The sequence below is a fragment of the Podarcis tiliguerta genome, assembly GCF_965153285.1.
Source record: "Podarcis tiliguerta genome assembly, chromosome: 3".
In the NCBI taxonomy this organism is placed as follows: domain Eukaryota; kingdom Metazoa; phylum Chordata; class Lepidosauria; order Squamata; family Lacertidae; genus Podarcis; species Podarcis tiliguerta.
Window position 1 is genome coordinate 61,149,093 of NC_139536.1, and position 20,098 is coordinate 61,169,190.

General features: G+C 43.5%; 1 protein-coding gene across 4 annotated transcripts; it reads right to left on the reverse strand.

The window, feature by feature from the left end:
• Nucleotides 1-1,150: 1,150 nt before the first annotated feature.
• On the reverse strand, nt 1,151-9,620 carry TBPL1 (TATA-box binding protein like 1). Of its 4 annotated transcripts, none has more exons than XM_083435160.1 (7): nt 9,426-9,620; nt 6,678-6,869; nt 4,982-5,064; nt 4,803-4,866; nt 3,507-3,610; nt 3,323-3,417; nt 1,151-2,356 (listed from the first exon to the last, which is right to left on the reverse strand). In XM_083435160.1, exons 2-7 carry the CDS (start codon nt 6,810-6,812, stop codon nt 2,277-2,279), a joined length of 561 nt encoding a protein of 186 aa, XP_083291286.1. In that variant the 5' UTR covers nt 6,813-6,869; nt 9,426-9,620; the 3' UTR covers nt 1,151-2,276. The 4 variants fall into 4 exon arrangements, with proteins under 4 accessions (XP_083291286.1, XP_083291289.1, XP_083291288.1 ...); XM_083435163.1 differs by having other exon boundaries at nt 3,275-3,417; nt 9,044-9,598; XM_083435162.1 differs by having other exon boundaries at nt 3,275-3,417; nt 9,426-9,597.
• Between the last annotated feature and the right edge of the window lie 10,478 nt (nt 9,621-20,098).

Below are 20,098 nucleotides of genomic sequence, written 5' to 3' on the forward strand. Positions count from 1 at the left end.
CTCTCCATTTATCTGGGTTTTCCTTGCTTAAGGAAGGGAGCAAGAGGGCTCTGGGACAGCATCCCAGAGCCCTTGCACTGTATGGTGGCAGCTTCCTAACCAGCCTCTAGGAAGGAGGTGTGAGGACTCTCAGGGTTCCCCTGCAACCTTCCCAGACTCTGGTAAGCGGCCCTCTGCTTCTTTGGTGGGAGGAGTTTCTGGGATTCCTGACTTTGTGTGATTTGGCCTTTGTGCAGACACGCCCCCCCCATCAAACTCTTATGTAAGTGGTCGGCCCACTGTCATGAAAGTCAACACATATCAAGTAAGTAATTAAGCTATCTCCCCTTATCAGACTTGCCAAAGGGTCTCCCTCCTATTTCACACACTTTTAAAAATGCAAATGGTCCCAAAAGTTCTCAGGCATGCACTTATGGTGTGTAACTAAAACCGGCAGCCAAATATAAAGGAATTCAATGCTACACCAAAACAAATGTTCCATCAGCACAAGATTTTTTTGCACAATGAAACAACCTTCCCTTGCATGGTTATGGACATAGCAAAAATAGACAGACCTCAGCATAACAGTCAAATCGGAAGTGTAACACTCAAAACAGAGCACATTCGGCTTCCGAAAAATGTTCACAAACCGGAACATTTACTTCCGCGTTTGCAGTGTTTGGGTTCCAAGGCGTTTGAGAACCAAGGTACCACTGTACTTTGTTGAATCCAGTCCATAGTGGCAGTTTCTGATTGTGGCAGCCCTTTCTCACGTTCCATTAGAATTATGGCTATATTTCTCCTGATCACCTGGTTCATGTGCCGCTATTTATTTGAGTGTATGGCACTTGCTTGGAGAATACATTTTTAGAGAACTTTTTAGGGTTGGTTGGCATTGTCCGCCCCCCTCTTTTTTCCCAAACATCTCCTCTGCCTTTTCACAAACAAGTTGATTCTTCTGTATTCATTTTCCCCTCCAAGATTCTCATTATATTTCGCAGTATTTTGCAAAAATAAAAAGGGCAGGCTTTCAATAGGATTTTATTTACAGTACTCCAGTGAGTTTGTTTCAATGTGAAGTACAAATCTGGACAATGAATGCTTAGCACCTGCAGCAGTCATGCCCACATTCTGTTCACCTCGAGACTTAGATACGGGAAAGAGACATAGATGCATTTTGACATATTTATTGTAGTTGGCAAGGGTATCATTTTCATTTGCCTTACGATTTATCACTCATCTGTTCCATATGCAGTTTCAATATTGGCTTTTCAAGTCCAAGATTACATGCCAAAGCCAAGCTTTCTTGTTTTGTTAGCATTTTTTAAAAAATAATTCTAACAGTGCTATAGCAACATTTGGCAAATATGTGCAGAGTTCTTTAGAAGTAGCATAGAACTGCATCCATGAAAAAATACACTTTTTCCTGAAAATTAAAATCAGTCACTAGCAGTAGTTCAAGGCAGGTTTCCTTTTAAAAACAGCCCTGCATCTGGAAATAGGATAGCTGATTTGACTAACGCCAAATACTTCAGAACAGAAGCTTCTCCTCTCATCACTCAAGCCTATTATGCTTAACCCTTGCTTAGACTGGCTGGAAAGAGATCCCCTAAATTCTGCATTTAGTTACAAATATATTACAATAAAACCAAATTCTGTCCTTAGAACACATACATATCTCTCATTCATGTCAAACTAGTATGCTACAATTCACTTTACAGGCGCACAAAAATTGGAATAAAATCAGAGCAGAAGATCACACTAACATTGCTCTAGTTACTTTGCCAATATACAATTGTTAATAGAAAAAGGAGAAGGAACGTAATAGAACAGGTATAAAGAAAAGTTTTGCAGACTTTTATTTGTGCACGTTTTATCAGGTGAAAAAGGGTAACGTCTACAGCTTCTTTGGTGCCCAACAGTCAGCGTACAAAAATGTAAAGAATATTCACAAATAAAAACACAAGCTCATCCTATAGAAGTGTTTTCAAATTTAGTGCATATCATGACAAATCTGCTTATGAACACACAGAAATTACTGCAGAAATAAATAGAATGTCTTGTAAAAAGCAGCAATTTCGTATCTTGTAAACGTTTGTTTTTACAATACAGCACTGTTCCAAATAAAATCCAAAAGGGACTGGAGTTTATCACCACGGCCAAGAGTTTGCACCTCCTCAGCTGTGTTGGTCCAGTTGTCCTTTTCTTCCCCACCTTCTTTCTTTTTGCTATTAGTCCAATGCGCAGCAGTCTTATAAAAGGTGCTTGGTTAGGTCGCCTAACCGTGAAGTGGCAACTTATAAAATTTCTTTCCTGCTTTCAAACACAAATGGATAAATTTGTTCCACTGCAGTGGCAACAGCCTTTACGTTTGGCCCTGAGGGTAGGACAAGATAAAACATTAGAACAAGGATACACACAAAAGCTAACCCTATGGCTTCAGTTCCTTGATCATGAATATATTTTGAACTTAACTCTAACAAAACCTGAATCGACCAATATTCTCAATATATATCAACATTGCTAGCATTACTTAAAACTGCTACATGGCAAAGTAGGAAGTAAATTCAGACTAACCTGAAAATGCTTGTTCAGCACATGCCACACCTCACCCATGTGCACACATCCCACATCACATCTGTGTACATTCTGGTCTGATCTCCATTGTCTCACACTGACGACCAGGAAACAGAGAGGCCAGAAATCCACACAGGAAGTGGCAGCACAAAACCCAGCAGAGATGCTTTCATTTTTCAAAGAATGCTTCCTGCACTTAGTATTCTAAATTGTCTGGGACACTGCCATCGGCAAGTCCAGCAGTCCAACACCTAACCCAGTCGTTATACTTTTGATTTACGTTTTGAGTGCCCTGTTGGCTTTGAGATGAGACAGCTTAAATCAAAGTATCTCTTCTTAAATATGCGGCAATCCTATCTGCTAATGGGTTAGCTCAAGCAACCACCGAAATCTCCAAAACAAATCATAATTCAACTCTCGTTTTAATCTACAGCAGGCACGTCCAACTCCCAAGAGAGTGCAATCTACTCACAGTAGAAAGAGACCGGCTGTGATCTACCATTGTCACTGCCAGAAGTTGTTGAGCTTTTTGCGGGGGAGGGGGTCCTAAAAGGAACACTAAGGAGATCACTGAACTGTATACTGCAATTGACCTGGGACACACCTACGACTGACCTGTTGGACATGCCTGATCTACAACAATGATCAGATGGCACAGGTACACAGAAATTAGTGGGCAGTCATATACACATGCTGACCTTATCAAACACTTAATTACCTGAGCTACAACACGGAGAAAGTTACTTATTCACAAAAAGGTGAATACCTGTAACTGTGATACTTCCTGTTGAAAAAATCTGTAAAGTAGCTCTGAGAGATTTTATTCTGTAGCACACTGCAGGATGAAGCTCCGGTTCATAACTAAAGAGAAATGCAAAGTTCGCTTTAAAAAATGAAAATGCAAAATAAAAAGAGAGAGAGAGAGAGAATAGATATAAAATCTACTATACCTAGCATGGGGTCTGTTGCTTTTTGTGAATTCCGGCAATCTGATTTCAAAGGGCATATTGCATACTGCTAAAACATTGACAACTTTAAAATCTGTAAAAATCACCTTTTAGAAAGAAAAAGAACACAAATGAAAATATTAGGAACTAATCTGAAAGCCAAGGACTTATACACATTTTGGCTTCATTTTAACTAAAAGGCCAGCAGTGGTTTAATACAACTTTGAACAAAAATACAACATAAAGGGCAATTAAAACTCTATAACAGTTAGAAATTTTTGACAGTTCTAGGGCAAGGTAAGTTTCTTTTCAGGTCTCATTACACCTAATTAAGTTAGTGTAATTTATAATGGAATTCTCTTGCTTACTAACAATGTACTAATATAGCTTTCAATTACCTGAAGGAGATCACAGACAACTATAAAAGGCTACATTTAGGCACAATAATTCCAAACCTAAAGATAATAAGTCCTATTGATTTCAGTGGGAGACAATTAAGCACATTAAACCTAAAAGTGCTCAATTGTTGCTAGGGTGTGCCATTTACACCTTTTCAGAAATGATGTCAACTTCCAGTTAACTGAAGTGCATTGACATCAGTTCAGTTAGCTTTTCATAGTTTATACTAGTTGCTACAATGGCTGTCAACAACCACAAATTCTGCTGAGTATTGGGAAATACAATCATTGTAACCATAATCATTCTTGTAATCATGTTCCTGCTTCATTTCAAACAAACCCTTTTATAGAAAATGTTGATGGGCTCTAACTTTTAAAAGCAACAGTTCAGTTCTTCTTTTGCTCTTAGTGGCAGCAAGTGATCTCCCTTGACTTGGCAAAGGTTTGTGCCTGCCAGAGCAAATGAGAATCCGATGTCTTAAGATGTTTTTAGTGTTTTATACTTGTTTGCCCTGGGCTCCTCTGAGAAGAAGGACAGGATATAAATTGAATAAATATAAATAAAAAGGCCTGCTTTCTCCTTTCCCTCCCCCTTTTTATAAGGCAGCACCAGCAGCGAAAACTTTTGCAGAAAAAGAACAGAGCGTCACCCCTTGTTTCCTTCCCACAAGTAGAAAGGTATGGTTTATCTCCTATGTGTGTGGTTTTTTATATAAGCACAAAACCCAGGGACTTGCAATGCAAAGGAAGAGCACTCACGACTGCCAAGCAAATTTCTGGAAATCTGCTCAGCAGTAAGCCTAATCACCTGGTTTTCTAGAAACAGATCTCTTTAAACAGCAATTCTCTGAATTAAAAACATTTTAAAAGGCCACAATTCATCAGTGATTGAAAGAATTACCTGAAAACCTAGTTTCTGCAGACTACGAGCTAATCGTCTGGCACCAAATTTAGCTTCTTCTTCACTAGATTGGAAAAAAACCACACAAGCGATTGGTTAAGAAGTTAAGGGAGCAAGGGTTAAAATACAGCAACACAGAAGTGATTTTATGGATGATAAAAAACACAAACAATATATACCTTGTAGCTCCTGTGCAAATTACTTTTCCTGAGGACCAAATTGTTGCTGTAATCCTTGGTTTCCGAAGTTTCATTAATACTTTCTGAAATCAGTCAGGAAAAAATATACTTTAAACAAAGAAACTTCCTGATGCAGCAAAAGAGAACAATGAATTACAGGTTCAAATGCTGCCATTTTTGCTAAAGCTCATACACTTTTATTGTTATGTTCATGTTACTATTCCCATTATTTGTTAATTTCATCGTGGCTTCCTTCTGGATAACTTTAACCTTAACCAAAGGGTAAAGCTTTTAGACATTAATTTATTCTATTTAATTAACACACTATACAGTATTTCTTGCAACTATCTTTTGCTATCTTTGCTTCTAACATGTAGACAGGCAGTTGTAACAGGACAAGAAATATTTTTTTTAATTGTTTTTCATGTATGCACTCCTGTTTTTTAAAGGCATTATTGAACTCCAAAGTTTTGTGTTTTTTTAAACTATTTCAGCCCTTGAACTTCCCCAATAGTCATTATTTTAATGAAAGGGGAGTAAACTCATTTATTTCTTGCATTTATATTCCACATTTCCTGCAAGGTGGTGTAAATAGTTCTCCTCATTTCATCCTCGCAACAGCCCTGTGAGGTAGATTAGGCTGAGAGTCAGACAACTGGTCCAAGGTCATCCATCACCCAGTGAGCTTCATGGCTGAGTGGGTACTTGAACCCTGGTCTCCCAGGTACTAATCTGATGCTCTAACAACTACACCAAGCCAGCTCCTAATGGCACACATGGTAGTCACAGTACCAAAAATAACATTCTCTTGCATGTTTGGTCACTGAAATATCTACTGCTTATTACTGGTTATAGTACAGCGGTACCTCCGGTTATATAATAATTGTGAATTATTAATTAATCCGTTCTGGAGGTCCGTTCATAACCGGAAACCGCTAATAACATGAGGCACGCTTTCCCTAATGGTGCCTGCCGCACCACTGGAGCGCAATCTCCGCTCACATCCCAGGGCAAAGTTCGTAACAAGGGGCATCTACTTCCGGGTTAGCGGAGTGCGTAACCCGAAGCATTCGTAAGGGGGACGGTTCGCAATACAAGGTACCGCTGTAATGCACATTTTGCTTTGCTACAGGTTTCAATAACCGAACTTCAAGCTAATAAAAAGAAAGCACACTGTCAAGAACTTCACATACATAGGCTACAATCTGACACTTAGCAAGTTTAGGTCTTTTTAAAAAAATGTTTTCAAACACCACACACACCTCTGATCAAACAAATATGCTGTATATGTCAACACATGTTTCCTCAAAGCTGCTGTATCTGCAATATTGAGATGACCTTCACACAAATGACACAATACTTATTAAAAAAGGTGGGGTTAACGAAAATTCAGAATGTGTTGAATCGTGTACTGCTCAATAAACAGCTGCATGTTGTCACTTTATATATATATATATGACAAAACACAGAAATGAAACTTATCAGATCACCCGACTTCAGAAGTCTTCAACGGCAGTATTTTGAAATTGGGTATGACGGTGTTAAATTCTGCAATTTCTTATTAAAAGAAAAATGCCCCTGAAACACTAACAAAACTGCTGCATAGAGAATGAAAATCAACACATTGGTCTATATGTGTTGAATATGCCTTATTAGAAGAAGTCAACGAGTGAACGAAAACTGAGAAGTAACTTACCCCAACATCACGCTTGTATATTACATTTGCTCCCTCTAACGCAATCTTTCGCAAGTTTAAATGACATCTTGTTCGGAAGACACAGACTACATTTGTGATTAAAATGTCCAAGGCAACATCACTCTCCGCATCCATTGGGGTGACTCAGATTAAAACCTCAAGATTCCAACACGACACCATGAAGATCACATCCTTGATTGTGGTGAAGGAGAGAAGGTGTACAGGTCAGTTATCTAGAAAAAAAAGTCTTAATGCCTCAAACTCCTACAAGTCCTGCTTTGAAAAGCATGACAAGTCTTTGCAAAACAACTAGGGATGAATTCAGGATAGCACCAAGGAGATAATTCTATAATTTTTTCTATGGATAGTGTCACAAAGCCGTGTCACTTTAAAAATAATATTATTTATTATTACTACTAGTATTGGGTGATATCCAAGTAAGTCATACTCAGAGGTGACCCACTGAAATCAACAGCCTTTCTAACTTAAGTCCATTGATTTCAATGGGCATAACAATGGATACCACTCTGTTTTGATTTTTTTTTTTTTAATAAAGCCTGCCAGCATCCTCAGGCTGTAACAACTGATGCTTATCTCACAAATTTTGACCAGACGGTGCTCTAAAAGACTCAACAGACAGCAGCAACTGCCATGTCAAGTTACGAATGGATGTAACTGACTTTGCTCTCAGTGTTTTGCTACTGAGTGGTTAGCAGTTTCTACTCCCAAATTGACCGGCCTGCTCACCATGTGAGAAAGCTCTGCTGGGTGGTTCACTGATGGCAATGGTGTCACTGTGGCCATTTACCAGCCTGCTTCATTGCTTTCCAGGTCCTCGGAAAAACAAGGAACCTTCTGGGCTCCTCATGACTTTCTGGAATGATTGTGTTGATAGCCCTGATCATCCTGCTGTTCCACAGTGAGACTGGAGCACCAGCAGTGATGCCTGGAAAATCCCTTGGAGCAAGGGCTGAAAAATCCAGTGTGCTCAGGAATCCCTTAGGTACCATAAATCTTTGGAAAAGGGCCATCTTAATAGGTCCCTATCCCTTCAGGGGAAGTCAGCTACGATCACACCAAATATCACCAGGGAGTGTCTGTCTATGACAATAAGGCAACATACACACGCCCCTTCCACTGGCTCACTCCTAATGTATACCCTGTAGTGAAAGCCAAAGATCATTTTCTGTCTCTCCAGCCAAACATCAGGTAGAAAGCCTCACAATCCAGCTCCCAAACAAGTTTTCGAGTAAGACAGATTGAAACTCTATGGAAGAGCATACACATATTTGTTGGTGCTGCACAGAGTACCTGGGCTGGTAAAGCTGAGTCATAGCCAATCCACCCAGCTCACCCACCCAGGTATTTGGAGTACATACAAAGATATTACACTTTCTAGCTATTCAAGAGGCATTAATCAATTTCCCAAGCCTTGATACTTGTATACATACAAGTTTCTAGCCTTTAACCTTAACAATTGGCTCTGCAGGGCAACTGAACCACAGCAGTCTTATGTGATACCTCATAATAAACGTATATATATTCCTAGAGGGATGCTCTTTAGTAAGGCATTCCATATGAAGACTCTACAGTCAAGACAACCTTCTCTCTGGTCATCAGTTGCCTAAACTCAGATGGTGGTGGCACTCAGAAGAAAGCCTCTGGTACACACTGTAGTGTTTAGGCAGGTGGGCAGGCTTGAAGTCATTTAGGACATTAAAGAAAACCAGGACTCGGAACTGTGCCCAGAAACAGAGCAGAAAGCAAGTATAGCTGTTTAAGAACTGGCAAAATGATATGGTCTCTCTATAACCAACCCAAATTAGTAACCTTGTAGCTGTGGTTTGTACTAACTCAAATTTTTGAGAATCTTCAAAGGCAGTCCTATATATACAAGTGATTACAGTAATCCAGACTAGAAATTACCAAGGCGCTGAACAACTCTGGCCAAGCTTTATCCAGAAGGGGTTGCATTAACCCTAACTTGCGAAGGGTGCTGCATGCCCCTTCAAGTGACAATCCTGGCTCTGTCGGACACGCCAGAGTGCAAGTCCGGTCCTTTACATGAGCCGCAATCCGATCGAGAACTGAAACCTCTTTCTTGTCTGCACATAGGCTAATTTCACTGCAATACCGATATGGCACGGGAGTTCAGCGTTTGCCATTAGGAGAGATGGAGGTGGTGGGTAGGTGGTGGGGGGAAGAGAACTCGATTTTTTTTATTAAAAAAGGCAATTCTCTCCTAAACCCTGTTGGCAGTGATCAGAGCAGGTCCCTATTCCTAAAGGCTCCTGGCTAATCTGAGTCACCCGGGGTTGCCAGGAGACAAACCAGAGTCTGCGGACGGGGGTGGGATGTTGGGTTACCTGCTCTCCTGCCTCCTCCTGCGCTTCTTCCCTTCCTACGGAGAAGGAGGGGGCTGCGCTTCGCATGCAGCGGTATGCGCGGGGAAGAAGGAAGACGGGGGAAGCGGGGCGGGCGGAGGAGGGAGGGAGATTCCCCCGCCCCGGGTAGAAAAGCAGCTGCCCAATTTTGCTTAGTTTTAGGACACACGAATCCCGCCTTCTTTTCGGTGCTCGGTTCCTTCCCAGGTGCAAGAAGGGGCGGCGGGAGCAGGGAAGCCCCCTCGGATCTTCCCCTCCCCCTCTCCCCCCCGGCCCGGCGGAGGACGCCTTAGCGACGCGAGGACCGTTACTGCCGCGCAACGGCCGCGCTCGCCGCTGATCCCTCTCCCCTTCTCTTCCTCACCGAAATCCTATAGGCTCCCGCGCAGCCCAGTCGCTGCGCGACCCGTCGCCGCCGCCGTTCCAACACGACGCCGCCGCCTCCTTCTCTAGCTGTTCCGGGTCTCGAGGCCACCGAATCCCCGCGACACAATAAAACATCACAAAGCGCGCGAACACCATAGACAGAGCCCGCATCCCCGCCGCCTAGAGCGGCAGCCGGATGTTCTCCCTGGGAGGTGTACTTCCGGATAACGGCCGCCGGAGCGAGGAGGGGGCGGGGCGAAAGGCAAGGCTGTGGGATTTCTTCGGCGGAAGGAGGGCGTGGCTAGCCCGGAGGCGCGGAATCTGTCTTCCGGCGCGAGTTCAAGGCGGGGGGGGCTGCTGCTCCTCCCCCCCCCCCACGCGCTGCACGTCTTAAATCGCGAGCCTTAAAATAGCGAGGGGTTTGCACGGCATGGAGAAGCTGCAAAGATTGGTTGTTTAGCTTGCCATTCGTACTGGCGCTGCCTGATTGGCTGTGGAGCTGGAGTGAGCGTTGTCGGCCCGCCCTGCTCCAGGGATAAAAGGAGGGAAGGCAGAGCGCGCCAGCAGGTGAGGCTCCACGAGGTTCTTCTTGTTTGGGGTGCGGGCGACCCTGGTGCCTTTTTGCTGCCTGTCAGGCTGGCGCAGGGCTTTATGCTGGGATGGAGTCCCTCCCAGTAATAAGAGTAAGATGATGTTTTATTTAAAATTTTATTTTTTAAAAAAAATTAAATGATGCTTTTGCTTGCTTGCCCTCCCTTTCTTTGATGGGTCCTTTGGGGCAGGGCCCTTCTCTGTCACAGCAGGGGGAAATGCAGGCAGGGGAGATTTAACAGTGGTAGCCTGATGCTGAAATGGGAGATTGGGTAGTTGTGAGGTGAGACAGATTGGGGGCGGGGTGATGCTTCCTGCTTGTTGGTAAGCGGTGCAAGCAAATTCATGTCTACTCACAAGTAAGCCCTACTGAATTAAATTAAAATTATTCTTATTTAATGTTTGATATTTTATTAGGTTTTATATATGCTCTAAGCTGCCCAGAGTGGCTGGGGAAACACAGCCAGATGGGTGGGGTATAAATAATAAAGTTATTACTACTAATGTGGCTTACTCATAGGAAAGTAGTTAGTTGAACTGAGTGGGCCTTCCTCATGTATAAAATTGCAGCTGGCACTCTCAGTGAGGAAGCAAATGCAATTTGACACTAGTAAATTACTTAAATTACTCTTAAATTAGTTGAAAATGGATTAAATTGTTAATCATATGCAAGTTTAATATTTTTTACTAAATCTACCACTTCCTTAAATTTTGAATGTGCCCCCAAAACTCCATAGAACATTAATATATTTTCCAGGAATATTAATGGCTTCATTGAAGCATACTATCATTGAGTTAAATTTCATATAATTATATGCATGAAATTTAGATTTTTGTTGTTCATTTTGGCTATTGGCATCACTGCACAGCCTGCTTGTTCAGATGCATGTGTTCTGTTCTACTTTGCATGTATAGGAGCATCTGTCTCATGTACTGGGACCCTCCCCAGTACACATTTACTTGGGAGCCAGGTTTAAACATTTCTTTTGTCAAGTGTGTGAGAAGAACATTATGGTGGCTTGGCAACAACTAAGCATTTGTTCAAGCTAGGTTGACTTTTATTGTTGTACCTGGCAGGATCACAGCAGGGCACAGGATGCAGAACTAGATGGACACCCCCCCCCCCCGTCTGATCCAGCAGGGCTCTTCTTGTTCTGTTAAATCTCCCAAATGCAGAAGGAAGGGCCATATAGCTCAGATACAGAACACCTTCCTTGCATGCAAACGGTCCTAGGTCCAGTCCTTGGCATCTCAGGCTGGGCTGGGAGAGACTTCCTGTCCAAAACCTTGGACAGCTGCTGCCAGTCAGTGTAGGCAGTGCTGAGTTAAGTGAGAGAGTGGTGTGACTTGGTATAAGGCAGCTTTTGCAGAAATTCCTCTACTGTAAAACAGAGGTAAGACCTTTATTCCCCAGTGGTTCCTCGAGAACATTCCTGGAATGAAGTGACTCCTCTCTCAGCTGACTTCCCTGTCTCTTTGTTGTTTAGACTGATACACCTTGGAATGCACCAGTTTAGACTGAAACACCCTGTTTTACATCTTCCTCCTCCTCCTCCTCACACTTCTTTCTCTTGGATTTCAGGAAATAAGTCACCTTCAAAATATCCTCTTGAGAGAACAAAGGAGCAGCAGCAGGCCAGCCAGAGCTCAGCTGGCAAGGAGTTGCCTACTAGAAAAATTAACCAATAAACTGAAACTGACACGGGGACAAACAGAAGAAGACGCCTTTATTGCATACACAGCCCAACAAGACAATGACAATCCACCAACAGCATACAAATCAATATGGCTAACCTGATCCAAAGCACCCACCCACCCCACTCACACGAAAACAAAGATCACCACGGCCAGTCACAAACAAACAGCCGCACCCTAGGCCAACCCCAGCCTCTCTCACCACCGAAGGAACACAAGTGAACAGCACAAGCAACGCTGACACCAAACCCTACATACATTAAGCATAATAGAAACATCACCACCCGAACCCATTATCTCCTTTTTTGCAATCACATATTGTCCCTCTTTGTAGATACTGTTATGAAGCTTGAGGCCAATAACACCACCTGCATAGAGCTGTATGCCTGTATGCCATTTTGTATTCCTTTAGAGCCAAACTGGCACAGAGATGTGATGAACAATTTGTTGGAGACCTGACCAAAATCAAGCTGCAGCACCTTTCTCCAGTTGATGCACACAGGGCAATGGGAGAATTCATTTTACTCATTGAGACTGCCCTTGCATTGAGAAATGGTTTGCTTTTTCAAATTGCAACTGGCTTTTCTACCTCCAGCCCCTCTCCCTCCAAAATGGCAAGTTTATCTACAGAGACGTTGAAAAGGTCTATGAAAATCTCAGCTTCACTACCAGAGTGGACATGGATAAGCTGTATGATGAAAGCGTAACAGCCAACTGCATTCTGGAGCAGCTTTTAAAGGATGCTCAGTGAAGGAACAAAGATGTGGCTGCAAAGCGGATGGCTATATTTACAGCATGTGATCTACCAAGTTTGCCCTGTGGAGTGGATTTCCTCCATGATGTTGAACAAATGGAGTAATGTTCAGAACCGGTGCTCTATGGAACTGAGAAAAAGTGAGATCCTGAGTTCTCTGAACTTTGAACTGCTATGTGCCGGATTCCACTCTTATTTTGAAGGACAAAGCACTGCTTAATGCAGCAAGGAGTGGCAGAAAGTAGTTACGGAAGGTGAAGTGGAGAGAGAGACAGAGACTATTGTCTCAAAACAGGGACTTCTGTGGCCCTTTGCACAAAAACAAAGATATTAAACACCATGTTAAGTTGCTTCATGTTGGTTTGTGTCAAACCAATTACAAATCATAATGCTTTTGTTTTTCTCCATTGAATAAAGCACTAAACCATGTGTGCCATTGTTGACCTTGAAGTCATTTCTGCACCATGTATGGCAATTTTTAGCGCCCCAATTCCTCTGCCCCATCCCTTATTTTGTCTGACCAAAGGTCGCAACCCCAACATTAGTCCTAGATGCTCTGGTTACATTAATTTTATGAAAGCTACATTTTTGACTGTTCCCTCAAACTCGGGAAGCAGGAATCCTATAGGCTCTGATGACCTAGAACACTACAGACAATCCTAAAACCCTCTTTTTTTGGGGGCGGGGGCAGGGACTTCTATTAGCAGTTTGATTCTGCAGGTAGCCCAAGATATTCTGGCAAGGAACTGGTGTCGAGCTGAAAAGTGAGCCAGGTCAACTGCAGGGCAGGCACACACGGGAGGCATGGAATGCAATTAGCTTTTTATTAACAGAAAACAACACAGCAGAGTTCTCTGGTTTGCCTTAATCCAGTTGAGACATTGCTGAAACTGACCACTAGCTCCACCCTTATCCTCCCCAGTCTTTCACTCTGGATCCCTCCCATGCAAAAACAGGCTGCATTGAGGGGGTGAGCTCCTCTGTGCCTGCCTGGTCTGTACAGGACTCTGTTCGATTGGAGTGGGGGGGGGGGGGAGTAGAGCCAGTGGGACTGGGGCTGTCATGCTACTGTGTAGCAGGGCCAACCTCTGACTCCTCTCTGAATCTGCACTCACACCATGACTCTAGGTCTCTAACCCTGTCCTGGAAGGCCCTCTTCCTGGCCTCCCCCGTCATTCTAGCACCTCCCAGCTTGTCCATTCTGCAGACTGCTGTTTAGTGTACCACCACCAGGATCTGGGATCTGAGTCTCTTGTGTCCTCCCTGGGGGGCTCTTGGGCAGGCGGTTCCAGTGGCATAGCGTGGGGGGTGCAGGGGGGGCTGGCCGCACCGGGCGCAACATCTGGGGGTTAGGGTTAGGGGCGCAAATCCACGGGTTAGGGGGCGCAAATCCACGGGTTAGGGGGTGCAAATTACTTGCCTTGCCCTGGGTGCTGACAACCCACGCTACGCCACTGGGCGGTTCCCACCAATCAGCCAAATATCAGTAGATTAGTCTCGTTGGAAGGTATTTTTCAGACAACCAGTAGGTCAGCATATATTGCTGCTGAGATTTTAGCAGACCTGCTAATATGGGAATAGGTTTAGGGCACAAATGGATAACTTGGTGCCTCAACCTCCACCCAGTACAGTCTGTTGAGGCTGGGAGGAGGACTTCCCTGCCTCAGGGCCCTGTTCCGGCCAATCTCCACCTGGCCCAGGGCAGTTATAAGAACTGCGGCTGCTAACCAGCAAGGATGAGGGTATTTTGAGGGAAGTTTTGTTGGGAGTTTTTGCTCTTGTTACTGATATTAACTGAGATTACTGATACTTTTTGTATCTTTATTTTTATGTGGAAATTGTTCAGTTTGGTTATGTAGTTTTTAATGTGCTTTATTTTTATGACTACTTTGTTATGTTTATAATTATGTAAATCTTTTCATATTGTAAGCCGCCTTGAGCATTGTTTTAACTGGAAAGGCGGTATACAAATAAAAAGTGGTGGTGGTGGTAATTGCCAGTTTGGGCATGTGAGTTTTTGCTTTGGCAGCTACAAAATGAGAGAAGGGTTGAGGAAGGAAGTATGAGGAACTTGCAGGCCCCAGACAAAGATTTGGGGGCTGACAGAGAATTATCATGATATAGGCTTAGCAGAAGCAAGGCTGAAGGGCTTAACAAGAAGGTGTGCAAGGGCAGAAGAGAGCTATAGCTCTTGAATACAGTTTTTAGAGTTCCTTTCTGCCAAGGATAAGCGCAAGCCAAGGTCTGTGCCAAGGTCTTCTTTTTGTAAAAAATGGAGGGCTTACAATTAACTTTCCTCCGCTCTTTTCACACGTGGTCCACACATTAAAGCTCTGCATCTGAACACTCTTATTTTTGTTTGCCTCAAAGCTTTCCCTGTGAAAACCCACCCTTTATCAATCTGCAAAAATCCCAGGTTGAGGTTTGCTCTGATTCAGCTTGAAAGAGTGCGATTTTGCAGGGAAAGCTGGGAAGGATTAAAGCTCAGACCTCTACCTGCAAAAAGCGGGGCAAAAGTTAAGTTGAAAAGTCCAGAGTCTATTTTATACTATCTGTTTATTTTTGTATGTAGCATGACTGCCACCCTGTGGCATCTGAAAGTCGAATATTAAGTTACATGGAAGTGAAGTTGCTGACCCATGAATAAAAAAAATGATGGAAGTAATTTCCAGAAAGGTTGCTGTGTTCCCGTCTTTTTCAGCAAAAGTAACAAAGAATCTTATAGGCTAATATATTTATTATGGCATGAACTTTCCTGGGTTAGAGTCCAGTTTCTCAAATATATGAAGTGTAATCCTCAGTTGGCAGTATGCATACACATGGTTATAAGGAAGGAAATGTAGTGGTCTGTTTTAAAGTAGTTATGAAGGCATGTTGAGCTACACAACCCACAACTTGGTGCAAAGTTTTTTTTTAAAAATATATTTTTCCTTTGAGCATTTCCTCAAATTAACCTTTTAAAAGCCCCAAGTTGGCTGTTAATATATTCTGATTAGTTCCACTTCAATAAGCACCCAGTTGTAACCTGAAATTATAGCTTTTTATAAGAAGTTGTTTGGATTGTTCAATCATGCTTCTTCATAGTAGATTGTGTCTCTTGCATGCAAACCTACATTTGTGGATTCAGAGTTCATTTGTTTATTAAAAGCATTTTTATTCCGCTTCTCAGCCAAGAAGTGGCTCCTTACAAATGTGAATGATAAAATAGTCTCTGCTCTCAGGTGGGGACTGCACCCCAAAGCGCCTTTGCACAAAGCTTGGGAGTGGTGTTGGTTTGGATGAAGATGTCTGCTGGCACACAGGTCTCCATTTCACACACCAAACGGGCAGGAGGGAGGAAGTGCCACTGGCGGGATCTCTGCCAGCTGCAGCTTGGAGAAGGACCTGAATCGGGGAACTCCAGTGGTGGGGAAGAGCAGAGCTAGTCTGGGATCTGCTGGCCTTCCTGCAAAATATGGATCTAATTAGGAACCCCATCCCACTTTCTGGCCAGTGTGAGCAGCAGGGCTGTGGATATGGCAGTGCCCCCCACTGCTTTGTTAAGTCTTGCTGCTGCCAAAGCCAGGGCACTAGTTGCAGCCTTATAGTCTAAAACACATGACACATAAGAAAAAAGGCTCTGGAGGGAGGAGGGTGGAAAAGGGAGAAAGTAGAAGAAGCATAATACAGTGGTGCCTCGCAAGACGAAAAGAATCCGTTCCACGAGTCTCTTCGTCTAGCGCAACCCCATTAGCGGATTAGTGCTATTAGCGGTTTAGCGGCTATTAGCGGCTATTAAAGGCTTAAGGGATTAGCGGATTAGCTGCTAAAAGGCTATTAGCAGCTTAGTGCCTTAGATAAAGGGGTTGGGGAGCGGGAAAGAATCGCAAGACATTTTCGTCTTGCGAAGCAAGCCCATAGAGAAATTCGTCCTGCGAAGCACCTCCAAAACGAAAAACCCTTTCATCTAGCGGGTTTTCCGTCTTGCGAGGCATTCGTCTTGCGGGGCACCACTGTAATCCACAATACGTTTACAGTGGTACCTCTGGTTAAGAACTTAATCCGTTCCGGAGGTCCATTCTTAACCTGAAACTGTTCTTAACCTGAAGCACCACTTTAGCTAATGGGGCCTCCCTCTGCTGCCGTGTAATTTCTGTTCTCATCCTGAGCCGCCACCACGTGATTTCTGTTCTCATCCTGAAGCAAAGTTCTTAACCTGAGGTACTATTTCTGGGTTAGTGGAGTCTGTAACCTGAAGCGTCTGTAACCCGAGGTACCACTGTATATCAGAAAGGAACGCTGTGATGCAAACTCAGCTGATGTTCAACAAACAATTCCCAGGAAAGATTATAGAATCCAGAAGAAAGACTGGTTAACCTGCTTGAGCTGTCCCAGTTTATGTGATTTCCAGGAGATACGTCAAATAACCAGAGGGGGTTCTGGCATTCTTCATTTACAACTTTTGTGTTTCCCATCACCATTGATCTAGTGCACTGTTTACACTGAGGCTGTGGGTTATGACCGTAACTACAGCTGAAGTGTGGGTGCCACAGAAAGCAGGAGTTATCTCCTCCTCTCTTCCCCATTTATGAAACGAATGGCATGCATCAGCTGTCAGGGTGGCCATGTGTCCTCTTACAGGGGACAGTTCTCTGCTTGACAGGTTATCAGAGGACAGCCCTCTCTTTGAAGGATGCAATATACTCAGAGTCTAGAGTGGATTTCATGCTCTTTATTCAGCTCATAGAGGCGAGGAGGAATGAAAGTTTCCCCAAAGTATCTGCTTTATACTCATTATTTATACAATGGGCTGCACGTGATTGGCTGATTCCGGAATTCTCCTGTAGGCCAATCAGGTTGTGGATTCACTTCCATCTGGAGCTGGATTGGGTGGCTCCTGCAGACCAATCATACTGCTGCATTGTTCTAGGACCAATCAGACTGCTGCATTTTGGATCCTATTCAACTCAGTACATAACAAAGGCGTTCTCTGTTTGAAGGGGTTTCCAGTCCACATCTGGTTTAAAGGTAAAGAACTCCAAGAAGGGAGCATGTGCAGGTGGGTGGGTCTTAGCAATGCCCAGAAACAGCACCTGGAGATGAATTTCTGTTTCAATAATTGTCATTATCAAATTGCATCTATGCATACAATTTAGCATATTAAACTTATATGTATGCTCTTTCGTGTTGAGGCATTTCCTTGGCAATGCATAAGTGGCTACCCTGGGGTGGAAGGATCAGTCAATTTTGCTTCTCTCAGTTTCTCCTTTTTTTCCAATGTAAAGGTCAGGTCTCCAAAACCAGAATACTGTTCCTGGCAAACCTGAGATCGCTAGATGGAAGAATGTTTTCTAACTGTGACTGCTTTTAGAATGTTTTTAGAACTGTAATTGTCTTAGGAATGCTGTTGTTTTGCTTCTCTTTTTAAAATTGCGGATCTGTTTGAAACCCTGGGCTCCTTTGGGAGGAAAGGCAGGATGTAAATTCAATAAATGCAAATAATCCCAATGCCAACATTTGACCAGTCACCATCACCCACAAGTATCACCATCTAAAGTTGGGGTAGGCCATTCGGTACTTTCCTGATGTCATTGGACCCCAGCACATGTGGCCAAGGGAAGAGAAGCATTGTCGTCCAGCAACATGTGCAGGGCAGCACATTGACTACTCCAGATCTAAAGTAGTATAGGGTAAGAATTTGAGTTTCAAGTCATATGCAAGGGCTGCAAGCAGTTAGGTATTTCATCACACCTATCAGTGAAATGTGTTATTCATACTTCTGCTATTGGGGGCTGGCTTCATTCACAATGTCAACTATTTCTATCTTACATATTGTCAGTGTGCCTTCTGCATGTCCAGGTTAATTAATTAAGGCTGCAAGCTTCTACTCCACTGTTTCCAGTTAATTCTAACCACTACAATCCTAGCCTTTTAGCCGATTTTTCTCCAGTAAAAAGAAATTGGAGTAAAAATACAATACTTGCTGAATTTTGGGGTTTTCTGCCTCAAGCACCAAAATACCTTGACTTCTAGTGCAGTGTGCCTTGACTTAGATTGTGGGTTTTGGGTTCTTTGCTGTATTTATAGCAGACCTTTTTCTCCAAGGAACTCAGGTGGCATGCAGGGTTCTGTCTCACCTTATTTAATCCCAGCAACATCCCTGTGGGGTGGGTTAGGCACAGAGGCAGTGCCTGGCCTAAGGTCACCCACTGAACTTCATGGCCAAGGTGGGAATTTGAACCCTGCTCTCCCACATCCTAATCAGACACTCTGATCTCCCCACTGGGGGACACTGTTGCTACTCTGCCTCAGACAGCAAAATGCCTTGGGCAGGCCCTGTACCTTGTTCCCTCAAATGTCAGCATTCTTAACATTCCATCACTTTTTATTGAAACACAACATTTAAACAGCCATTGCCATGGAGTTAGGTTTTTTTTAAAGTCTTCTATGTGTAATCAACCCACTTATGAGATCGTTTCATGCACTTGAAAAATGGGTTCTGGTTCACAAAATCTTCTGCCACAGGCAAAGTCTGTGGACCCATGTAATTGCACACTCCTCTTGATTGGTTGGCACAAAGTTTGTGCGGAGGTTGTACACTGCCACTGTTTGCTAAGCTTTCATTCTCATTTGTGCTGAGATGATGTGGACAGAGCCACTCTCCTCACAGCGACATTGCTTGCCTGGATGGATAACGGCAAGGTCAGGGCAGTGGGGGGGGGGATGATGGGACAGCGGATTGGCCGACGGTGGTCCTTTCAGTGCAGCTGCTCAGCCCCAACCTTACCTGCTCCAGCCCCATTCAGGTAAGCAGCAGTGAAGGTGGTGTTGGCAGGGCAGCTCCACGATTCTGCTCCACTACATACATTGCTACTAAATAATAATAATAATAATAATAATAATAATAATAATAATAATTTATTTATTTATACCCTGCCCATCTGGCTGAGTTTCCCCAGCCACTCTGGGCGGCTTCCAATCAAGTGTTAAAAACAATACAGCATCAAATATTAAAAAGTTCCCTGAACACGGCTGCCTTCAGATGTCTTTTAAAGAGAAGATAGCTGCTTATTTCCTTCACATCTGAAGGGAGGGCGTTCCAAAGGGCGCGCGCCACTACTGAGAAGGCCCTCTGTCTCGTTCCCTGTAACCTCACTTCTCTCAATGAGGGAACCACCAGAAGGCCCTTGGTGCTGGATCTCGGTGTCTTGGCTGAACGATGGGGGTGGAGACGCTCCTTCAGGTATACAGGACCAAGGCCGTTTAGGGCTTTAAAGGTCAGCACTGACAGCATCATTACACATCACTTTCCAGTGCATTTTCTTGCACTTTTCTTATCACATTTTTTTAAGTGTGCTTGTTGCTTGGGAGCACCAAATCCCCTTCAACTGTGCAACCTCAGTTTGCTTGTGTATGAACGTATCTCCCAGGGATCTAGATATGGATCACATCTAGAAAACAGTGTCAGTTGGGAAGCAACTACTGCATGACTGTTATTTTGACCTATGTCCACTGGTTGGAGCTGATGGCAGCTGTAGTCAAAAGCAGCCAGTGGGCAACAGCTCTTAATGACATCTCTCCATGCTACCAAATCTCCTTTTGTTTACTTGCATACTTTCTACTGGGCGTTTGTACATTTCCAAATCATGCTT